This window comes from Dreissena polymorpha, chromosome 3 (assembly GCF_020536995.1).
Source record: "Dreissena polymorpha isolate Duluth1 chromosome 3, UMN_Dpol_1.0, whole genome shotgun sequence".
Classification (NCBI taxonomy): Eukaryota; Metazoa; Mollusca; class Bivalvia; order Myida; family Dreissenidae; genus Dreissena; species Dreissena polymorpha.
The window spans coordinates 120,470,941-120,496,650 of NC_068357.1; the positions used below are offsets into that span (position 1 = coordinate 120,470,941).

Sequence of the window (25,710 nt, forward strand, 5' to 3'; positions counted from 1 at the left end):
CTTCGCATAAATGAAAAGACACATTACACTTTGCATGGAAAACGTATTCTAAATATAACCACAGTATGAATCAACAACAAAACACATATAATTTACTTTGTGTTTTAATGTGCAAAACAACAAGGAATTTGGGTTACACTGTAACTTACATCTACCAATATTAAAATTCACAAAAGTTCAAAATTAAATATGAAGGCATATTTCCGACACAAAGTAATTTTTTGATTGCATCTAACTCCGAAATATGAATCAAAACTTAAAATATGAAAGTGTGGGAAACTTGCCTTCATATTCTATTATGTCATTAAATGTCCAAAAATGGTCAAAATTTAGGTTATTCTGCTGAACTATACATGTTTGTGGTCAATTGTGGAGATGTTTAACGCAATTTGTAAGGCAAAAGTGCTTTTGAATGAGACAGATAAGATGTTAAGCTCCACAAATATACCAAATTTATGATGATTTTTGAAACTTATTTTTTTACAATTTCATAGGGCATATAAAGCTGCTTCGTGAACCTAGTCCTTTGATGAATGAATCATAATTTAGCTATTACTTAATTATGCATCAAAGGATACTGTAATACATTTCTACAATTGTTCTCCTTTATCTGGCTGTATGTCACAGTTCATACTCATGGTCTCTAGGGTCAAGGTCAAGGTCACACACTGAGGTAAAATATTACATATTTTTTAGATATGCTCTATTTTATTAGGATTCTGAAGTACACATCAAGGGATTTTCAAATTCCCTGATGAAATTGCCCATCAGTATGAGGCACATGTCCGTATGGTTATCACCATTTCTTTCCTTTTAAATTTATATCATTTTATGAGTTTTATGCTCCCCCAAAAATTTTGGGTGGAGCATAAAGTCGCCGCTTCGTCTGTCCGTGCGTGTGTCCGTCCGTCCATGCACAATTTTTATAAGTTTTTATGCTACCACTAAATTTTTGGGGGGAGCATAATAGTCGCCGCTTCGTCTGTGCGTGCGTGTGTCCGTCCGTCAGTGCACAACTTTTTGTCTGGGCTATTTCTCGGCAATTAATGACTGGAATTCAATTAAACTTTATGGGAAGCTTCACTACCAAGAGGAGATGTGCATATTATCAGCCGGTTCTGGTCGGATGATTTTTCACAGAGTAATGGCCTTTTGAAATTTTCCATTTGCACATATAGTGCAATTCTTGTCCGGGCTATTTCTCAGCAATTAATGAGCCGAATTCAATGAAACTTATGGGAAACTTCACTACCAAACGGACATGTGCATATTATCAGCGGGTTCTAGTCAGATGATTTTTCACAGAGTTATGACCCTTTGAAATTTTCCATTAACTGTACATATAGTGCAGTTCTTGTCCGGGCTATTTCTCAGCAACTAATGACCAGAATTCAATGAAGCTTTATGGGAAGCTTAACTACCTTGAGGAGATGCACATGTTATTTGTGGGTTCTGGTTAGATGATTTATTATGCCCCCCTTCGAAGAAGAGGGGGTATATTGCTGTGCTCATGTCGGTCTGTCGGTCGGTCGGTCCGTCAGTCCGTCCACCAGGTGGTATTTTCAGATGTACAAACATCTGTGAACACTTCTCTCTAAGGAGGTTACAATGTGTGTGCACATGATATGACGTGATCATCTTATTTTTTGTGTTTGTTTCCCAGGCTGATCCAAACCAACTGGAGGCCATCTTGCCTAATGGGCTGGTGATGGGCCATGCATACTCCATCACAAGTGTTAAACTGGTAAGTGTTTTATCCCGTACTATGTACAGTCCTACCCCACCCCCCTGACTAAAATCAGTCTTTATTACACCTGAGTATAACAGTCACCTGCCATAAGCAGCCAGTATATTTCAATGTCAAGTCATTTTCACATGTGTTAAAGGGTCACAAGGCAGTAGTACTTTGGTGGGCGTAGTTTATTGTTGTCTCTTACCACCAAGGTCGTAGCGGCTAGTGTGCGGTAAAGGGAGCTGATTGCGGTAACTGATAAATACGGTACATAAATGCTGCCCATCATGAAAATATGAATAATACGATATTGAGAAGGCTTTTGTACTGGTTTAATTACTGAGAAATCTAACAAAATTATTTCAATGTATTTAATATGTTTTAAATAATTATTCCAAGTAAAATGATTTCATTATCATTACTTTACAAAGATAGGAAAATCATGGACTATGGTATGGGTTAACAGGTTCATTCATTCAGCACAGAGTGGAATCTTTCATCCAGAACATCAGTGAGTTTTTAGCATGAGGTGATGTATATGTTAAGATTGTTTTGATTCGGAACATGTGTACATGTATGTCGTTTGAAACATCTATGTCATAAAACATGTTACTTATTTAAAGATAAATTGTGATAAATTTGTGGTTGTTTGAATGAAAATGATGTTTGTTAGATGTTTGTGTATAAAGAAGGATTTCTTAGCTCTTGGTGTTTGTTTGTTTGAGCGATAATGATACTAAAAAGTGGTCGCCATGGCGCAGTGGATATGGTGTCTACCAAGCGATCAGGGGATCCATCCCCACCGTGGGAGAGTTCTTAAGATCTTCGCCATATACACCAAGTACTGGTTTTAGGCCCAGGAAACGGACTCGAGAGAGTTTCAATAAGCCTGAGGCTTTCGATGCATTTGAGCTAAAATATATAGGATTAAATTAAAAATGGTCACCTGACTATAGCAACCACCTGCCTACAACAGCAATTTTTTACCACTTCTCTTGACTGATGGCTGTTTACAGGTTAGACTGTAGAAAATGCCCCATGATCTCAAAAACTGAGAAAATGTTCTGTGACAAGCCAAAATTTCATTTTCATAGTTTTCATTTGAATCCTTTTATTTTAAGTTATAGATAGTCTCAGGCTCGAGTCTTCAGAGCAAAGGCTCAGCTATTTTTTGTAATAATCCAATTGTAGTCCGAACTTTAAAAACATAATTGCAAAATAATTAAAAAATACAAAAAAGATGATAAATATATGATGACTATTTATTCACTTGGTGAAGCATCACCTTACCTTACCTACCTAGTCCTTGTTGTGCCCGGAGGCACATAGGGCAAGGACTAGCGCTTTCCACTCTTCTCTATCTTTTGCTTTCTTTTCTAGTTTTCCCCAGGTCAAATTATGTTCTTTCATTTCTGATTCGATAGTTCTTCTCCATGTCATTTTTGGTCGTCCTCGTCTCCTTTTGCCTTCGGGTGTCCATCTGAGAGCAGTTCTTGTAATGTTCTCTTGGGGTTTACGTAGAACGTGTCCGATCCAGACCCATCGTTTTCTTTTCAGTATCGTCCTCATATCGGTTGAGTTTGTTTGTTTGTGCAGTTCTATATTGGATATTTTTGCCGGCCAGAAGATTCTTGAAATTTTTCGGAGACAGCCGTTGTGAAAACTGGAGAGCCTGTTGATGTCTTTCTCAGTCATCCTCCAGCATTCTGCTCCGTACAGTAGAACTGACATTACACAGCTGTTATATATTTTCAGTTTAGTGTTTTTGCTGATGTTTCTAGTCTTCCAAATATTGTTTAGTTTGAAGAATGCATTTCTTGCTATTCCTAGTCTGATTTTAATATCTTTCTCGGCACCCCCATCTGATGTTAAAGTGCTACCAAGGTAAGTGAAAGTTGATGTACAGTTAATGTTATATCCGTTTAGGTGGATTTTTGGTGGTTCGTTTGTGTTAAGATGCATGATTTCTGTTTTCTTGATGTTTATCTTGAGGCCTATCTTGCTTGCATTCTCATGCAGTTTGGTAGTTTTGTCTTGCATGTGTGTTTCTAAATGTGAGAGTAAGGCTAGGTCGTCTGCATAATCAAGGTCTTCAAGATTGGTGAGGAGGGTCCATCTAATTCCAGTATTGTTTCCATTAAGGGTAGATCTCATAACCCAATCTATTGCGATGATAAATAAAAGGGACGACATCACACAGCCTTGTCTAACCCCAGATTTTACTATGAAGCTGGTGGCTGATGATCTGCCAACAGAGCATTTGAAGTTGGAATAGAAGGCTTTAATAAGGCTCACTAGTTTTGATGGTATTCCATAATGTTTCAAAATTTTCCATAAGCTTTCTCTATGTATGCTGTCGAATGCCTTTTCAAAATCAATGAAGTTGATGATTAGTTTCCGTTGCCATTCAGTAGATTGTTCTATGATGTTTCTTAATACAAATATTTGATCGCTGCAGCTTTTTCCTTTCCTGAATCCTGCCTGCTGTTCCCTTAGTTTGTTGTCAACTGCTGTTTTAATCCTATCGATTATTATTTTGCAGAAAATCTTGCTGGGTATGGATAACAATGTAATACCCCTCCAATTGTCACATTTTGTGAGATCTCCTTTCTTAGGCAACTTGATGATGTTGCCTTCATTCCATGTGGCTGGTATAGTGTTGTTCTGCCATATCTTACAGAATATTGGATGGAGTATGTCTGTAGCCAGAGTAGGGTCTGTTTTAAATAATTCAGCTGGTAACTGGTCTTTTCCAGGGGATTTATTATTTTTGAGCGCATTGATAGCTTTATATATTTCCTCTTTTCGTGGTGTTTCTATGTTGATGTCTAAAACTTCTACATCTTCCGCAATATCTGCAGTGACAGCGGGGTCAGGGCGATTCAGAACCTCTTCAAAATGCTCATTCCATCTTTTATCTTGCTCATTTTCAGATGTTATTAGTGTTCCTTGCTTGTCTCTTATTGGCATGTTTTTGTTTTGCATTTTTCCACATAATTTCTTTGTGATTTGGTAAATTTCACCTACTCTATGTTCTGAAGCAGCTTTCTCAGCTTCCTTTGCCATCTCTTCTACAAAGGTTTGTCTATCTCTTTTAGTAGCTTTCTTTACTTCTTTATTGCTGTTAGAATATTGTTCTCTCAGTCTATCTTTCAGTCTCTCAGAATGTGTGGTACAAATTTTCTTCTTTATATCTTTTCTCTTATCTATCTTTTTCCATGTCTGAGGTGTAATCCATTCTTTGTGTATTTGTCTTTTGAATCCCAGTGTTTTTTCGCTTGTTTTCATGAATGCTGATTCTATCTTTAGCCAATGTTGGTCTATGTTTTCCTCCTCGATGTTTATATCTTGTAATATTTGAAATCTGTTTCTTAGTTCTAATATAAATTCTTGTTTTGTTTTTGTTTCTCTCAGTTTACCAGTGTCGAATTTCATTGGTTTAAACTTTTGTGTTGTTTTCATCAGTTTAAGTCTGATACTAGCTGTGACAAGGTGATGGTCGCTTCCTACATCAGCACCACGTCTCACTCTCACATCTTGAAGAGATCTTTTCCATTTACCATTTATAGCGATGTGATCAATTTGATTTTTATCTCTTCCACCTGGTGATATCCATGTTATTTTATGTATTTCCTTGTGAGGGAATAGTGTCCCACCAATAACAAGATTGTTGTTACCGCAAAAATCTACTAACTTTTCACCATTTTCATTCATTGTACCGCATCCATGTTTTCCAATGACTCTCTCAATTCCGCTGTTATCCTGTCCTACTTTTGCATTGAAGTCACCCATGATGATTGTAAGATCGTGTTTCGGTATCTTTTCTATTTCTGCTTGCAGCATGTCATAAAATTCTTGTTTGGTATCATCTTCGGCTTCATTTGTGGGAGCATATACCTGTATAATTGAAGTCTTAACTGGTTCTGTATTCAGTCTTGCTCTTATAATTCTTTCATTGATAGGATGGTATTCAGTTAGAGATTTTGAAGCTGTTTTACTTAGAATTAGTGCTACCCCTTCATGATGTTTTCCGTCTTTTCTACCAGAATATATAATTGTTTCACCTGTGCTGGTTAGGTTTTTTCCAAAATCTGTCCATCTACATTCACTTATCCCTAATATACTCAATTTGTTCTCATTCATTTCTCTCAAAACCTGGGCTTGCTTTCCTGTCTCATACATAGTACGGACATTCCAGAATCCTAGTTTTAGTTTGGTTCTCGTGTTGAGTATACTTTTCATGTGGCCAGCTTCCTGTTGGCTTTCACTGGTCCCATTCATAAATGCAAGGTTTTGCTTGTATACTGGTGTTACGAGAAAAGTTGAAATGTTTCTAGTCCCTGTTTCCGTAATCGATTGTTTTTTACAAGAAGATGAAGCATCACCAATTGATCAAAATTTACTTATTTTAGATATTAATGATAAACATTGTACTACAATATTTAAGTGTTAGCAAATTGCCCTCCAAAAAATGTCAACTTATATTGGCCAAGCTTTTTGTGAGTTTGATTGTTGTTATTTCATCCGAAATTTGAATTGTCAAATCTTGTATTGGTTGCAAAGTTTTAGATTCAAGGTACCCGATCTGGCTAGTAAACTTTTGCGGTATTATAAATGAGCCTTGCACTGGGTAAAGAGTGCTTAATGCATTTACGTATAGAGTCATTCCTGAATAGCCTTTGAAGTTATCATAGGCTAATCAGGGACAATGATTTTTGCTTGTATTGAATTTTTGTTAAAACAAATTATTTTCTATAGATACTCCAGTTAAGGCGGAGAGTCTCATGCCTGATTAGCATGTGTAGATTGCAAAGGTTCATCTGGGACAGCATCTGGGACAGCATTTTACGCACGTGCATTAAGCCTTGTTTTCCAGTGGATTGCAAAGGTTCATCTGGGACAGCATTTTACGAACATGCATAAAGCCTTGTTTTCCAGTGGATTGCAAAGGTTCATCTGGGACAGCATTTTACGCACATGCATTAAGCCTTGTTTTCCAGTGGATTGCAAAGGTTCATCTGGGAAAGCATTTTACGAACATGCATTAAGCCTTGTTTTCCAGGAACGAGGCTCAAAAGCAATTTATTATGGTTGTAATCTTGACACCGTCTTGTTGATAGGCTGATAAACAACAACATTGCAAAAGTTATTTAGATGTCCATATGATTCACATTTTCCACTTGAAAGAGACCTATATTTGTACTATTTGTATGTGGGATTGGGCCCACTTAACATTATGTAATACAGTTTTAAAATAATTATTGAGTGTTTTGTCTACATGCATATCAGCAGAGTCATGTACAATATTTCATTGTTTTCTAATAGAAATCTCAAAATTTGTTCTTAACTTAGATCTATTGACCTGGTAGTTAAGTTCCCATGCAATTACCACAATAGCCAACACTAACCCGTGAATTGTTTCTAAATCATTTGCTGTGTTTTTAGGTCGAGATTCAGACACCAAAGATCAGTGGCAAGATCCCCCTGGTACGTGTGCGCAACCCCTGGGGCAATGAGAGCGAGTGGAAGGGGGCCTGGTCTGACAAGTAAGATATCTGATATTTATATTGCACCTTCAGTCAAAGATGGCATAATATATTGACTCCAGTCATGTAAATGGGTTTTATACCATAGAAAAGAGAAAGTATAGGTCTCATATATGTTAGTTAAAATGACAGATGTACATACGTTATTATGGCCCTATCAGATAGACTACAGAGGAAACCAACAGCATGACCTTTCTTTGCTCTCATATGCTATCTATCTATCTATGGTGTTTATCTCTGTCATGTCCGTGTTACAGGTCTGCAGAGTGGAAATACATCCCTGCTGATGAGAAGAAAGCTCTGGGGCTGACATTTGATGACGATGGAGAATTCTGGTATGTCTGGGTTTAATGGACAATAGTAGTTGGCAGCTTGAATAATTTTTCTCATCCCATTTTTAACCAGGTTTTCCAAAGTAAAAAACTGGTTATTAGATAGGCGAATGTTGGCGGGCGGGCGGGCTGGCGGGCGGAACAAGCTTGTCCGGGCCATAACTTTCTTGTTAATTTTGAGATTTAAAATCATTTGGCACATTTGTTCACCTTCATTAGACGGTGTGTCGTGCGAAAAAATAACGTCAATATCTCCAAGGCCAAGGTCACTGAGTTCAAAGGTCAAAAATGGCCATAAATGAGCTTGTCCGGTCCATAACTATGTCATTCATTGTGAGATTTAAAAATCATTTGGCACATTTGTTCACCATCATTGAACGGTGTGTAGCACGAAAGAATTACGTCAATATCTCCAAGGTCAAGGTCACCATGACTAAAATTAGATTTATTTTGAAACAAAGGGGGGTAATTATAATTAATCAGTTCAGTTTGAGTTGTCTCCCTTTATCAGACTTTTTTTCACAATGAAAACTTGTCCTTTGTTCTTTTTTTCTTCAGGTTTTGCAACAAAGTTGAAAATCCTGGTTATTAGATTGGGGTTTTGCGACGGTTGTGTGGGCAGTGTCAAATAGATGGTTTCTGGTGATTGGTCCATAACTTGCGTTTACTTATCTAAATGAAACTTGAGATATAAAGCATCCATAGAGATCTGGCTTGGGATAAGATTTAAATTGTTCGAGGTCAAGGCACTGAAAATAGAAAAACAGTTTCTATGCAATAATTTGAGTTTGAATAGAGTTAATGCACTGAAATTTTGTGTGTGGGTAGCTTACATTAATATCATTAATATCTTGTTTTGGATGACATTTGGGGCCAGTCAAGTGAAGGTCACTTTACTAAATAAAGGCAAAGCGATGGTTTCCAGACAATAACTGAAGTTTACATGGAGGAATCTTCATGTAAATTTTTGTAAAATCTGAATAGCTGTGTGAATATTTATGCCCCCGGATTGAAAGATCGGGGCATATTGTTTTTGGCCTGTCTGTCTGTCATTTATTCATTCATTGTGTGTGTGTCCCAAAACTTAAACCTTGGTTAAAGTTTTGCAATAACTTTTGCATTATTTAAGATAGCAACTTGATATTTGGCATGCATGTGTATCTCATGGAGCTGCACTTTTGGTTGGCAAAAGGTCAAGATCAAGGACATCCTTCAAGGTAAAAGGTCAAATATATAGCTTCAAATCGGCGCAATAGGGGGCATTGTATTTCTGACAAACACATGTCTTGTTTCTGTATATGTAGTACTTGTTAGTTACATATTTTATTTTACCTTTTCCATGCAGTGAGTTTTACTAAAAATAGAGCTTAAGATTATTGATGATTGTGAATGTTTAAATTCTTGAAAGCATAGGTTATAGTTGTACCATAGTTTTTATCTGTCCAGTAATTTTTTTTGCCCAATTGGGAAAAGAACCAGTACGAGCCCAATTGGGAAGTTTCTTGTCTTGAAGTCTTCACATCAGGGAATTTGTGTATTTGATATTTTCTCACAAATACTTTAAAATTGATAACTAAGTATTGTAAAGTTTTCAATATAATATGTAATTAGGTTCAAGCGATAGAGCCGCATAGGGAAACTAACTTAATGTTGCATTTTATGATATTGGACACCTTCAACTGGGATTTTTTTTCCTATTGGGAAAGTGCCGTTTGACGGTACTTTTTTAAGAAGGGAAAAAATCACTGCTGTTACTGTTGGGATATTTCTATTGTGTACTACTACCAAAACATATGTTCCTGAGCGTTTGTTTCTTATTAGCATGTTTGATGGTCTACTATTGCATAACCTGTGTTCAGACTGATGACTGTGTAATGTCTGCCTGTGTTCAGACTGATGACTGTGTAATGTCAGCTGGTGTGTCTTTGTTTTCGAAACTCAGAAATACTTACTTAGAATCTTTCTGGTAAAATGGGACTGGCGGCCATTTTTTTCTCCTATGGACCTAAATCATTTTAAAACTACTGAAATATCATCAGAACAAAAGTTCTGAACAAGTTTTATGAATAGAGGTTAACAAATGTTACTCACAGAATGTTACCAAGGTCTCACTGTTGCCTTATAACTGGGCTTAATGCATGTGCGTAAAGTGTCGTCCCACATCAGCCTGTGAAGTCTGCACAGGCTAATCAAGTACGACACTTTCCGTCTAAACTTGATTTCTGCTAAAGAGAGGCTTTCTCGAAACGACCAATATCATAAAAGCAGGAAATGTCGTCCCTGATTAGCCTGTACATGACAACTTCATAAAGTGGAGATCTGCAATTTGGGACAGAATTCTTTACTTACCTAGTACCCTATGTAATACCTAAAAGGATGTCGTTCCAAGACTTGAAGGACAGCTTCATGAAGCAGAAGATCTGTAACATGGGCCCAACACAAGGATTGTGGAAAAGCAGGTTTTAATGCATGTGTGTTAATTGTCGTCTCAGATTGGCCCGTGCAGTCAGCACAGGCTTATCAGGGACAAAACTTTCTGCATAGACTAGATTTTTGTTTAGCAATGACTTTCTTCAAACAAAACCTTCAATTAAAGCTTAAAGTGTCGTCACTGATAAGCCTGTGTGTACTGCACTGGCTAATCTGGGACGACATTTTGCACACATGAATACAGATTCAGTATACATTGTATATCATTTCAGGATGTCGTTCCAAGACTGGCAGGACAACTTCATGAAGATTGAGATCTGTAACCTCGGCCCAGAGTCCCTACATGAGGACGAGGCTGCGCAGGGCAAGATCCGTTGGGAGGCCACTGCTGAGGTCGGGGAGTGGATACCCCGTGTAAACGCTGGAGGTTGCAGGAACTACCTGGGTACGTCGGGAATCTAAACCTGGGACTTGTGTCACAAGCATTCTTCAGTCAATATTCTGACTAAACTTTGAGGTTTTATCAATTTTTTAGATGAATTTGGTGTTCACAGAAGTATCTTAAAGTTTTGATTCTTACTAAACCCTGAGTTGAAGAGGAATATGTGCACATTCATATGGCTGAGGTTTGAGATTGTTTGTGCATCATTACCACTTTGGAGGCAACATGTTTCATCCAATCTTGATGAATCCTGGTCAGAATGTTTATCTTGACAATATCTAGACCAAGTACGAAACTGGGTCATAGGTGTCCAAAAACAAGGTAACCAGGCCAAATCTTATAAAAACAATTTCAGGTTTTACGCTGTTTGCTGCTCATCAGTATCTAAGGATTGGAAATGAAGCCTTTAAAACTTGAATCTAGTAAGATAGGTCTTCAATTAAATATAACTTTCTAAAGGAAAACATATGCGTGAAAATATGTTTCTATGTGGTAAAGGATAACATCAATTGCATCCTTGAATCTGGGTCAAGTGGGGTCAAAAGCTAGGTTAACAGGTCAAGTCTTCAATATTTGGTATACCCCGTACCTTGAACTCAAGTGAACGCTCCAGGGCCATTATTGCCATCTTATTATCTATGGTAATTATTAATTAATGTAAATACTAAGTGAGGAAAATAATTATGTTCTTTTTATGCTCCCCATATATATATATATCTATATATGGTGAGCATATAGTTGCCAGTTTGTCCTTCCGCACTTCCGTACGAACTAAATTCTTGTCCAGAGCATAACTCTTAAACTTCTGACAGGATTTACTTGATACTTTAAATATAAACAGATGGCAAGTAGGAGAAGTGCAGTGACTAAGAACCATAACTCTATCTACCTTAGTTTTTTAATTATCTCCCTTTATTTAATTTCAAAGTAAATTTTTGTCCGGAGCATAACTATAAATCTACTAAAGGGATTTACTTGAAACTTAAAATATAAACAGATGGCAAGTAGGAGAAGTGCAGTGACTAAGAACCATAACTCTATATACCTAAGTTTTTTAATTATCTACCTTTATTTAATTTCAAAGTAATTTTTTGTCCAGAGCATAACTCTAAATCTACTGAAGGGATTTACATGAAACTTGAAATATAAACAGATGGCAAGTAGGAAAAAATGCAGTGACTAAGAACCAAAACCATGGACCTCTACCTATTGATGACGTTTGAGGTCACTGGGGTCAAGGTCACCTAGGCTAATTATAGAATTTTGTTACAGTTTCTCATAGCACCTTCAATACTTTACCGATCTCTTTCATATTTGGCATGTAGATACCTTTCATGGACCTCTACCTTTTGATGACATTTGAGGTCACTGGGGTCAAGGTCAAGGTCACCAAGGCTAATAATAGATTTTTCCGTCACACTTTTGTTACAGTTTCCCATACCACCTTCAATACTCTTTCATATTTTGAATTATCTCCCTTTATTTAATTTCAAAGTAAATTTTTGTCTGGAGCATAACTCTTAATCTACTAAAGGGATTTACTTGAAACTTGAAATATAAACAGACGGCAAGTAGGAGTACTGCAGTAACTAAGAACCATATCCCTATCTACCTAAGTTTTTGAATTATCTCCCTTTATTTAATTTCAAAGTAAATTTTTGTCCAGAGCATAACTCTAAATCTACTGAAGGGATTTACTTGAAACTAGAAATTTTAACAGATGGCAAGTGGGAAAAGTTCAGTGACTATGAATCATAACCATGAACCTCTACCTTTTGATGACGTTTGATGTCACTGGGGTCAAGGTCACCAAGGCTAATAATAGATTTTTCCATCACACCTTTGTTACAGTTTCTCATAGCACCTTCTATACTTTACCAATCTCTCTAATGTTTGGCATGTAGGTACCTTGCATGGACCTCTACCTTTTGATGACGTTTGAGGTCGCTGCGGTCAAGGTCACCAAGGCTTATAATAGATTTTTCCATCACATTTTTATGTCTCCCACTATAGTAGTGGGGGACATATTGTTTTTGCCCTGTCTGTTGGTCTGTTGGTTGGTTGGTCTGTTGGTTGGTTTGCACCAACTTTAACATTTTGCAATAACTTTTGCTATATTGAAGAAAAGCAACTTGATATTTGGCATGCATGTGTATCTCATGGAGCTGCACATTTTGAGTGGTGAAAGGTCAAGGTCATCCTTCAAGGTCAGAGGTCAAATATATGTGGCCCAAATCGCTTATTTTATGAATACTTTTGCAATATTGAAGATAGCAACTTGATATTTGGCATGCATGTGTATCTCATGGAGCTGCACATTTTGAGTGGTGAAAGGTCAAGGTCATCCTTCAAGGTCAAATATATGGGTCAAAATTGCTCATGTAATGTCACTTCTGCAATATTGAAGCTAGCAATTTTATCTTTGAAATGCGTGTGTATCTCAAGGAGCTGCACATTTTGAGTGTTGAAGGGTCAAGGTCATCCTTCAAGGTCAAACGTCATATACGGGGACATTGACTGTGTTTCTCAAACACATCTTGTTGTTACAGTTTCTCATACCACCTTCAATACTCTTTCATATTTGGCATGTAGATACCTTGCATGGATCTCTACCTTTTGATGACATTTGAGGTCAATGGGGTCAAGGTCACCAAGGCTAATAATAGATTTTTCCGTCACACTTTTGTTACAGGTTCTCAAAGCACCTTCAATACTTGTTCTCATAGCACCTTCAATACTTTACCGATCTCTTTCATATTTGGCATGTAGGTACCTTGCATGGACCTCTACCTTTTGATGACGTTTGAGATCACTGGGGTCAAGGTCACCAAGGCTCATAATAGATTTTTCCGTCGCACTTTTGTTACAGTTTCTCAAACCACCTTCAATACTCTTTCATATTTGGCATGTAGATACCTTGCATGGACCTCTACCTTTTGATGATGTTTGAGGTCACTGGGGTCAAGGTCAAGGTCACCAAAGCTAATAATAGATTTTCCTTTACACTTTTGTTACATTTTCTCATAGCGCCTTCAATATTTGACCGATCTCTTATATATTTGGCATGTAGGTACCTTGCATGGACCTCTACTTTTTGGTGACGTTTGAGGTCACTGGGGTCAAAGTCAAGGTCACTGAGGCTAATATTAGATTTTCTCAAGGTCTCGCTTTTCTCCACACAATTAACCCATATATCGACAAAGCATCATGGGGAGCATTCATCAGTTTTACTGATATCCTTGTTTTATATTTATAATTAGAATTAAGTCAATTGGTGTAATTAGATAACACTTGAATATATGAAATATGCTATTAGTGGTAAAGTGCTTTACAATTGTTAATGCATTTTGATGACCTTTGCCATAAAAGCCCAGTCTTGATAATATAATCTGGTGCTGTTGCATCCTCCCAACAGAATTGTATTTGCTGCAAAACTGAGTTTTATTTCTGTAATATAAACAGATGATTATAAAGAACTTACATGAGAATGACAAATACAAGCAGGTCTATGGGTAAACCGGGCTTAATTAACTCTTTCAGTGCTGGAACTGAATTTTGAAGGCCTTTGCAAACAGTTTGGATCCAGATGAGAGGCCACAGAACGTGGCGTCTCATCAGGATCCAAACTGTTTGCTTTTCTGATAGTATTCTTGGAAAAAAATCGAAGAAAATGCTAATTTTAGAAATTTAGCAGACGACATTTTAGCAGATGACAAATTTCCCAGCATGCAAAGGGTTAATCCATGTGCATAAAGCGTCCTCCGATATTAACCTGTGCATTCTGCATAAGATGATCAGGAATGACACTTTTCCCGCTTTTATGGATTTTTTTGTTTTAAGTAAGTCTAAGCAAAATATATAAACAAACCTGCACAAATGTACAATCTATTGTTATTGTTGCTCTATGACTTGCAGACACGTTTGCCATGAACCCCCAGTACCGTGTGGTGTTGACCGACCCGGATGATGATGAGGACGACCTGTGTACCATCCTCATTGGTCTGCTGCAGAAAGATCGGCGCAAGAAACGCAAGGAAGGGCTGGATATGCTCACCATTGGCTACGTCATCTACAAGGCAAGAAAATAAAAACAATGGGTTTAGCCATCAAATAAATAAAAACATGTTTTAGTAATGGTAATTTTAATTTAAGCTTATTTATTTTAGCTGGATTGCATAGAAAGCCGAAAGCTTATTTGAAATGCTCTCGAGTCTGTTTCCTGGGACTAGAACCAGTACTTGGTGTCTATGGGGGAAATCTAAAGAATGCTTTTACGGTGGGGATCAAACCCGTGACCTCCCAACCGCTAGGTGGACACCATATCCACTACACCACTGAGACCTCGTAGTGGTAATTTTGACTTTTGTTGTTTTTTTTACAAATGTAAAGTTTGAAAGAGAATAATGTAGAGTTATTTTGCTTAATTTCTGATTGCTTGCTCTTGAATCAAGAACTTATTCTATAGAAATAGCTTTTACAAATTGTGATTGTATCGGTTCATTTGAGCCGCTTTCTTGAAAGACTGGGCTTAATGTATGCAGTCTTCACAGGCTAATCAGGGACAACCCTTTCCGCCTTGACTGAATTTAAGTTTAGAACACACTTCCTTTTTAATGAACATTTCCATAAAAGTGGAAAGTTTCGTCCCCATTAGTCTTTGTAGACTGCATAGGCTTATATCAGACTACATTTTACTTACTTCATTAAACCCAGTTTTCTCACAAAGAGGCTGGCAATTCTGTAAGCATATTGTTTCACTTTGACCCACAGATGAAGGAGGATGGTACTTTTGGCACAGGCCCTCTGGACACTAAATTCTTCAAGTTCAACGCATCTGTGGCCAAGTCTCCGTCCTTCATCAACATGCGTGAGGTGTGCGGTCGACATCAGCTCTCCCCCGGGACCTACGTCATCATCCCCTCCACCTTTGAGCCCAACCAACAGGGAGAGTTCCTGCTGAGGATCTTCACGGAGAAGGCTGGAACAACCTCGTAAGATTTGATTGGTTGTTTTTATGCCCCCGGATCGGATGATCGGGGGTATATTGTTTTTGGCCTGTCTGTCTGTTATTGTATGTGTCTGTCTTTGTGTCTGTTATAAAACTTAACCTTGGTTATAACTTTTGCAATATTGAAGATAGCAACTTGATATTTGGCATTGTGTTTCACAAACACAGCTCTTGTTTAGTTTGAAAAAGAAATTTTTATTCAGATATCAGTGTGTTTTTTCAATATGATATACAAGCAAGGAAAAATACTAAGTTTGTAAAATTGTTATAATGTTATTCAGTAATATTTTTATAAATATTGTTTACAAACTAGGAAAAAAGGAATCAGTGTATTCAATATTTTGAAGTAATACCAGATGAAAATGTTTGTAATATTGTTTTCAAGTTATCTGCTTTTAAGGGATCTTTTCAGTTTTATTTAATCTTCATTTTCTTTGCCAATACTTTTATCCTTCCAACATTAAGTGTCATTATAAGTGTCAATATGGTTGAAATATGATTTTGTTTTCGAAATTATCAACAAAATGGATATTAAATTTAACAAAAATCTGAACATGGATTATGATAACCTAATAATAGTCTTTAGTTGATAAGCTGTATAGAATGTTCATATTTTATCTCTGATTTCTATGTTAACCCTTTGCATGCTGGGAAATTTGTCGTCTGCTAAAATGTCGTCTGCAGAATTTCTAAAATTAGCATTTTCTTCGATTTTTTTTCAAAGAATACTATCAGAATAGCAAACAGTTTGGATCCTGATGAGACGCCACGTTCTGTGGCGTCTCATCTGGATCCAAACTGTTTGCAAAGGCCATTAAAATTCAGCTCCAGCGCTTTAAGGGTTTATGTTCAACTGTTCAGTAGATGAAATAGTCATTTGCCTTCCATGTCCTTGTATGTACAAATATAAGACTTATTGTACACCTGTAGTGGAGAAAGAATGTAAGCGTCTTAAAATCACCTTTTGATTGCAGATTCTTTCCATCTAATCAACTTGCATGTTACATTTTGCATGGTCCAATATTATAAAACAACACATGTTTACTAAGCCCATTGATTTATCCCTGCAATCAATTTATACCAAGATATAACTTCTGTTTTTCTTTCCTCTAACAGTTTGATGTACCGATTGACTATGAAAGTTTCTAGTTTGAAATTAGTTCTTCTCCAAATAGAATTGGTGCATGAAAACAGCAGACACATTAATAATTATTTGCCTTGTGAACACTCTTGAATACACATTTATTGACAAATCGTCATGAAACATTGTCAAATCATTTTTCCCATTATGATATCTCAGTCGAGTCCAAAACAGGGTCATATAGAACCAACAATCAGGCCAGTATGTCATATTAAGAAAAAGCATGTTAACACACTAGTCACATTTGTTTTAGCATGCAATCTTTAGGTAACTTGGTCACTAGATAAATGGACTCCATATCATGGTGCAGTTTTCAATTGGTATGTACAGTAAATCATTTGAACACTCTAGAAGTCACATGTTTATGCACTTATTATGAAATTTGCTGAAAACTTCATAAATTATGAATTGCTATATCTGGGCATGGTTTAAACAAATTAATATGGTTTGTTAAATAAATATGGCTGCCAGATGTTGGGACAGTTTTCCCTTAATTTTTTTTGTTAAACCTTGTTTACGTTACCTGCTCCGAACAGTTTAGTTCAAGGGATTTCAAGTCTCTCTCTCTTTACCATTTTTGCGTCATTCTGGGAAAATTGGACTTAATGCATGTGCATAAAGTGTCGTCCCAGGTAAGCGTGTGCAGTCCACATAGACTTATCACTGACAACATTTTCCACCCTTTGAACAAAAAATTGCTTTCACGCGGAAAGTGTCATCCATGTTTCTAACAATTTAAGCAATGATTTAACCACAATTTTTTCCGAACATTGCTCATTTATGCTGCCTCATTTTGAATTGTTTTTCATCAATTCGCTTTCACTGGACACTGTTACAATTTGACTGTGTTGTTTGTTTTGTTAGTATTTACTGCACATTATTTTAAACTCAAAGCTTACTTGCACAATGTTTATTTAAAGAAATTGAGCACTGCTTTGTTACACTGATATTACTTCATCTATCAACTTATTGTTTAACCTCTTTAACAGACTTTGTGTTATATTCTTGCTCTCTTGAGCTGTGTTTTAGAAAAACTGAGCTTAATGCATGTGCGTATAGTGTTGTCCCACTGTGCAGACTGCACAGGCTAACCTTGGTTGACACTTATGCATACGCATTAAGCCCCGTTTTACAGGAGCACGCCTCTTGTGAAGTTTTCTCAGCTTGTAGCATTTGTTGTCAGTGTTGTGCATCTCTGTTTTTCAGGGAGATGGATGAAGGGACAGGCATTATTGAAGACCAGGTAACATAGCACGTATTTTGTAGTGAGATGACATATTTTTTCAAACATTAAATCGCATCGGTAGATAAGACGCAACTGCATATTTCCATCATTTTCCTAATTCCAGCCACATATAAGAGGCTATTATAATATTAAACCGCTTTCTGGTGAAATTGAGCTATATGTTTGTATTTAAAGATTCATCCCATGTTAGCCTGTGCAGTCTGCACAGGCTAATCAGGGAAGACACATTCAGCCAAGACATTTTTTCGTTAAGAAAAGACAACCTTTAAACGAGAAAACCCATTTAAGTGTGAAGTGTGGAGCGTGTTTCCACACCACCTTAATTATCATGCAATTTTAAGACTGCTTCATATATAAATATGAATGTGTCAAGACATTTGAAATTACAGAATATTTGATATAGTAATAAATTAAAAACAATTTTGTGTATGTATATGTTCTTAAGGCTCTTTAAATAACGATGGTCAATAATTCGCTTAACAATTTTGGTCCCTATTTTTGCAACCCATTTAAAATTACTGTTTAATTTAATAATCCTTTTAAGGCGTGATATTCACGTCCCGATTGCACATCGCTTGCCATGCTTGTGTAGTGTGAAAAACAATAACCGGCATTGCCCAAGCACAAAAGAGTAACAGTTGTATATCATTGGCCCTTATGGTCCCACCTTTGACAGCTGTCAATCAGATTCTTAACAAGGACCTTTTGAGCCAATTACTTCTCTGGCAGCAGAGTACAGGCTTTTCCCTAGGGAGATGTATGTTATATATGTATATGATATTGACATAATTTATGTGAACGACTCTTTCCCTATTGATGCAGAAAAAAATGATTTGATTTATATATTGGAAAAAAGAACTACACATTTGGTAACTAAACGATCCAATGTTCTGTGTGCTTTGAAATTGTATTAAGCAACAATGCACCTTCCATGCGGATGACGTTACGTGGTACATGTGGTGTTATTTTCACAAGCTTTTTATCCATATTGACACAAAATATATAAGCACTGTTCATATGAAGCTTGAATCGATTTACATGATGTTCACATTCAACCTGGAAGTGATTTAACGATTACACATTTAATTATGAGCCTTTAAAAATGCTCACAAGGAGTAATATCCTACTTGTATCTACTAACATTTAACGTGCAGATATAACATACTGCAACAATTAAAAAAAGGAAGGTAAAGGTGTGATTGAGATCTATGGATCAAAAACTGGGATATAAGTGAACATATTCATGGTTATTATTTGTGCGTTAAGGCAACAATGGATTTTCAAAATCTGATTTCTTTCACAATTAAGACTCATCGGGCACAGATGTTTTTAGGAAGAAAGTTGCGTCTTGTATACCAGAAAATACGCTTTTAAGTGTCGTGAAGTCTCAGTGGCATAAATATAGTATGGCTTGAGTATTTGGGTAAAACAAATCAGGACATATGGGCCTCGTACTGGGAACACTAGGCTTTATGCATGTGCGGGCAGGTTAATCCCAGATGAGCCTGTGTATTGTGCACAGGCTAATCAAGGACAACACTTCATATAGACTGTATTTTCTTAAATTAAGTTTAGTCTGTATGTGTAGTCCCTGATTATCCATTATGAACTGCTTAGGCAAATCTGGGATGAGACTTTACGCATATGCATTAGGCCCTGTTTTCTCAGAACTTGACTCGTACAACTGAAATTTGACTGTTTTGTATTTTCATTTTGTGCTTGTGCAATTAGTTTATTGGGTCACTGTTTTTGAATAGAAGAATATTAATTAAAAAAAATAAAATAAAAAATAAAATAAAACACAAGTTTATAAATACTTTAATAATAACTGATGCTGAAAATAATGTAATAATGATTTGTCATTTTGGAACATTGTAAAAGAATTCAGCTTCTTTAAAACTATGTCTCATATAAATATAGAAGAACAATCAACACATTCAATGGTTTTAAAATGATAATATAGAATGAAAAATGCTTGTTTTTATGCCCCCAGATTGAATAATCGGGGGCATATTGTTTTTGGCCTGTCTGTCTGTCATTCTGTCCCAAAATGTAAACCTTAATATTGAAGATACAAACTTGATATTTGGCATGCATGTGTATCCCATGGAGCTGCACATTTTGAGTGGTGAAAGGTCAAGGTCACCCTTCAAGGTCAAAGGTAAAAAAAAACAAATCCAAGAGAAGTAATAAGCTTTAAAGGGAGATAATTATCTGTACCTGCCAAATAATAATAAACTAATAAATAAATCAAAGCGGAGCAGTAGGTTGGGGGCATTGTGTTTCTGACAAACACATATCATGTTTATCAATGCATCATAATTCAATACATTATTTTATTGAGTGTATAAAGTAAAAACCAATTGTTGTCTTGTTTTGAACACAGAAACAGAGTGTAAGTAGAAGAATTAAAACTTGTGTGGCTGAACTCCAGTTTGCCCCAAACTTTACCCTTCTCCTTAACATGTACCATTTACAAACAGAACTATAGTTTTTGAAAGTAAAAAGAAGCATATATGAACAAATAGTTGCAAATTAAATTAAATAAGAAGGTATTTTTTAATAATGTACACTTTATGTTTTCTCTGCATGGTAAATCAAAGGTTTTTAACCAGGTTTTCCGAAGGAAAAAACTGGTTATTAGATTGGCGAATGCGGGCGGGCTGGCTGGCTGGCGGGCTGGCTGGCTGGCGGGCTGGCTGGCTGGCTGGCGGGCTGGCGGAATAAGCTTGTCCGGGCCATAACTATGTCGTTCATTGTCAGATTTTAAAATCATTTGGCACATTTGTTCACCATCATTGGACGGTGTGTCGCGCGAAATAATTACGTCGATATCTCCAAGGTCAAGGTCACACTTTGAGTTCAAAGGTCAAAAATGGCCATAAATGAGCTTGTCCGAGCCATAACTATGTCGTTCATCGTCAGATTTTAAAATCATTTGGCACATTTGTTCACCATCATTGGACGGTGTGTCGCGCGAAATAATTACGTCGATATCTCCAAGGTCAAGGTCACACTTTGAGTTCAAAGGTCAAAAATGGCCATAAATGAGCTTGTCCTGGCCATAACTATGTCATTCATTGTGAGATTTTAAAATCATTTGGCACATTTGTTCACCATCATGGGACGGTGTGTCCCACGAAAGATTCACGTCAATATCTCCAATGTCAAGGTCGCCACGACTAAAAATAGATTAAAAAAAAAAAAAAAACTTACAAAGGGGGTTAATTTTTTTTGGTCATATCAAAAGTTCAGTTTGAGTTTTCTCCCTTTATCACATTTTTTTTTCACAATGAAAACCTGGTTTTGTGACAATTTTGTCCCTTGTTATAAACTTTAATTACTTACAAACATTTGAACTTTACTTGAAACAAACCGTGAAGAACATAGCTTATATAAAACTATTTTTCATGAGAAGACTTGTAAAAATGTACATGAAATTTGTGCAAGTATTTTGTACTTTTTGCAAGTCCATGTTTATTTCATTTTTTGCAAAATGTGCATGCAATTTCACTTTTGTAGGAAAGAAACATTTTGAGGTTAATTTTAATACCAAGATATTTGTTCCCTTACAACAAAATTAGCCGGCTCTTGGAAAACTTGTTTTAGTGTGTAAAGTGTCATCCCAGATAAGCCTGTGCAGGACACACAACCTAATGAAGGACAACACTTTCCACTCGTTTGGTAATTTTCATTTAACTCTTTCAGTGCGGGAACTGAATTTTGAAGGCCTTTGCAAACAGTTTGGATCCAGATGAGACGCCACAGAATGTGGCGTCTCATCTGGATCCAAACTGTTTGCTATTCTGATAGTATTCTTTGAAAAAAAATGGAAGAAAATGCTAATTTTAGAAATTCAGCAGACAACATTTTAGCAGACGACAAATTTCCCAACATGCAAAGGGTTAAAGAAAGTCTCTTCTTATGGAAAATCCATTATGAGTTGAAAGTGTCATCCCTGATCAGCATGCACAGGCTAATCTTGGACAAACATTTATGAGCATGAATTAAATCATGTTTTCCCAGAGCGAGGCTTATGTTTTTTCCCTTACAACGAAATATATTCTGATAGATGATTGGCCCCTCTAACCTTTTCACAGACTTTAACTCAGATTAAATCCACACAGAAAATAATGTTTGTTTCTGCTCACAAATTCCTAGATTGTTTGGGGTAGATATGATTTTTCTTTGTTAAAATCTTGTCTTGCTATGGTATGTACTATGAGCTGCTTTGATAAAGTTCTGTATGCATTTTTAATTCAAATATGTACAATTAAATGTATATTTCTAATATTTTAATGCCAGCTACAAAATTGTAGAAATGTTTACTTTTTTGCAGTGATATTTAGTTGTTTAATTCATGGATTGAAACAAATATATATCATATTAACCCCAACTACATGTATCACCAGAAAATGGTTTTAAGTTCTTGAGTTATTTGCAGTTTTACTTGTCTGCCTTTGATGTTGATGATGCAGCACCTAATATTGTGACGCATTGGAGTGGTTTTTGTTTTCCCTAGCGTTGGCGCAATACCCACAGCTCGGGCGTACCACAGACACAGCAGCCAGACCCCTACGCGGGAATGGAACCCCCCGCCCTGGGCTTTGACCCGATTGTGAAAGAAGACTACAAGCCTTATGTCCCAACATATGACTTTAATTCTCCATTTTTCAAAATGCCTGAGCCCTATGATGTCCCTTCTGGCCCTATGGCAGGATATCAGCCTGCCCCTTATGGTCAACCTGCCCCTGGTTATGGCCCCAGCCCTGGGTATGGCATGACTTCCCCCTATGGGGCCCCTCAACCATATCAGCCTGGGGGCTACCAGCCGGCCCCACCTGGTCAGTACGGGTACGATGCCAGCTATCAGCAGCCTGCGCATCAGTATCCCTACGGTGCACCGGATCCCAGTGCACAGGCTTACAACAACACATATAATCCTTACCAGCAACAGTCCGGCAATATAGGCTTTAATGCTCCCTATTCCCAACCCTCAGGTGCATATCCCCAGGCTCCAGGGTCATATTCACAACCCACAGGTGCATACCCCCAACCTATGGGTTCATATACCCAGCCACCAGGGTCATATCCCCAGCCCCCAGGGTCATATCCCCAAGAAGTTCCTAGCTATGCCTACGGGTCATATGCTGCAGCCCCTAATCCCTCTGCCCCTCAGTACCCTTACGGTCAGGGCGAGGCCCTTACACAACCCCACTACAGCTCCCCTTGTTCGACTGAGCCTGTAAGTACACCAAGGTCACATGACCTGGTTTAGTGCCGTGCTGAACAATTCTACTCGGATTGGACGATTTGAATTTCATACAAGGGCTAGGCTATAGACACTATTGCGAGTGAATTTTTATTTTGTGATATGTAGATGTGTACGTATTCAGAAATCTCTTCTCAGTACCTCAGTAGCTATTTCTGTCATAAGATGCTTTCTCTTCATTTAATGATGTATTCTTGTTATTGACTTTTTAACATCAAAGTTGAAGCAACATTCATATTTGTTCATTGCCTCAAAAGGAGGCGTATACTAATGTTGTCATTAGTAATCTCGTCTGTCTGGCTTCTTTTGCCGAGAATAACTCTGGAAGTATTGTTGGGATTTAAATGATACTTCATATAATAATAGGGGGCATTTAGAGAAGTTGCTGAGTACAAGAACCATAACTCTCTTCTGGATTTACAGAGTAATTGCCCTTAAGTCCATTTTTGTGTGAAAAGTTCATTGGTTGTGCTGAGCATAAGTCTGCAAGTATTGAAGTAATTTCAGATGAACTTTCAAAGAAGGATTGATGGCTTGAAGATAAAACCACAAGTACATCGACCATAACTCTCTTTAGTATTTACAGAGTAAATCTCAACGTGTTATTATTTCATGTTCCTAGCATAAATTCATATGTTTTGAAGGGATTAAAAGGTAACGATCATGCTTTTGAGTCAGAATAATACTTTGGGGGCATTCAGCTTTTAAATACGGCACTTGTTGATTAATGTATATTTTACTTGAACATTTAAATGTCCAATCGGGTAGACACACACTAACATAGTTGTGTTCTGAGTGTTTTCATTTTCCAAGTTGGATTCACACTGTTGCAGTTTGCTAACAATATGGTGATGACTTCTCAAGATCTTTGCAAGGGACTTGGTTTTGTTGGTTGATGCATTTCTGACCATAGTTACGCTTTCATGGGATAACACTCTAGTTATATGTGCTTGTTGTAAATTCATGTATTGTTTATTATTGAAAATCAAATGAAATGAAAATATCAGGTACTTGTATATTTAAATTTGATGTTGTTTTTGCCTATGTTATATTTTGGTGTATCATACATCAGGATTTGCTTTGTGCGGTGTTACATTGTAAATGGACAACTGAACAAATGAGCCAGTACAATATAATTATGGTATATGAATAAGTGCTAAATATATGAATGGATTTATTATGTGTTGTTCGCTGTATATATTATGCAGGTTTCATGGTCGCATTGTTTTAGATTGTTATATTCATCAGCTCTTCATTACTGCAAATCCATTCATTTGTATGACATTTCACCTTGTGCTTAAACATTTTAGTATGTAGGTGTTAGAATGTTATACAACTTATTCTTATGTAACATACTAAGAATAAAAGTTTACTATACTTTGTTTTTGTGGTGCTTTTGAAGGATACAAAGGATGTGAATCTTACATGAAAATTGTTACTTGCTATTTTGTATATTAACAACCTGCAGGATAATAGGGTGCAGAATTCTGAAAAAACTTGCATGGCGTCTATTACGGATATTTATGATATCATAATGAATGTTTTTTCAAATTAGCAGACAGAATAGGGTTGTAGAAATGTTTTACGCGCACCAACTAGTACAATTAAATTTTAAGGGGTATAAAATGGGTTCTAATACTTTATCAAGTATGGTGAGTTGTATCGACATGTTCCTTGTGTCTACATTTCTAATCCTCTCCATTTCTATTTTACACAAACCAGTGATAAAGAAGGCTAATCAATTGAAACTTTGCGAGGATTTAATGTCAAAATAATTGTAAAGTTTCAATCCTGTAACAGTTTTGTCTGTTATTGTCTATCTCTGCATTTCAAAATCATTGTCTTGTGTCTTTCTTGCTTCTGGTTGTTTTTGTTCCCCATTTTGTGTGTGATTGCTTTAGACTAACATCTTGGCTTTACAACGATGTCTTTAACTGATGAGAAAAATGTTTTTTTACTTATCTTTCTTTCAGCAGTTATTTTGGTTACCTTTCATTATTAGTTATGTTTCCAATGTTCAATGACCTTAACATTAGTAACAAATTTGTTCAGAATGTTTGAATGCTTAAAATTTGCTAATAGCCTCTCCAAGATTATCTTTAATTGACCTCTTTGCATTAGTGCTTTCAAATACCATGACTATGAATTAAGTAGTTAAATACCATTTAGGGCTTGCGCTGCCATTCACCAAAGTAGCCAATTGCTACAAATAAAAAAAATGGCTCATGAAATTTCCATTTGGCTACAATTTTTTCTTTGTAAAACCCATAAAATAGCTCTTATCTGAATAATTGTTATGTTCTGCCTTGAATTTGGCTAAAGAAAGTCTTAAACCAAGGAAAGCCTTGCCATTACTATGAATAAAGTAGATTCCATGCATGAATGAATCATATAATCATATCATAGTACAAATGCTGTTATCTGACATCATTTTACTCCTGAAAAACATACATAAACAATATGGAATTTCAAATATAAGAAACTATTTATAGGTCCTAATAATTTATGGTCTTAGCTTTTGTTGACAAGCTATAATATTAGAATCTACTTGTTGATTGGCA

The 25,710-nt window shown here is 36.6% G+C and overlaps 1 protein-coding gene across 5 annotated transcripts in view; it reads left to right on the forward strand.

The window, feature by feature from the left end:
* The window catches only part of LOC127871231 (calpain-A-like), an 89,546-nt gene that overhangs the window by 38,796 nt on the left and 25,040 nt on the right, over positions 1-25,710 (forward strand). For 3 of the 5 annotated variants that reach the window (XM_052413975.1, XM_052413976.1, XM_052413977.1), the window contains exons 6-12: positions 1,664-1,744; positions 7,178-7,278; positions 7,536-7,613; positions 10,313-10,485; positions 14,398-14,558; positions 15,253-15,473; positions 17,838-17,874. In XM_052413975.1, coding sequence (XP_052269935.1) covers positions 1,664-1,744; positions 7,178-7,278; positions 7,536-7,613; positions 10,313-10,485; positions 14,398-14,558; positions 15,253-15,473; positions 17,838-17,874 — 852 coding nt within the window. Of the gene's footprint in view, positions 1-1,663; positions 1,745-7,177; positions 7,279-7,535; positions 7,614-10,312; positions 10,486-14,397; positions 14,559-15,252; positions 15,474-17,837; positions 17,875-22,399; positions 24,527-25,710 lie in introns of those variants that run through there. The other 2 variants (XM_052413973.1, XM_052413974.1) reach the window with 1 other exon arrangement.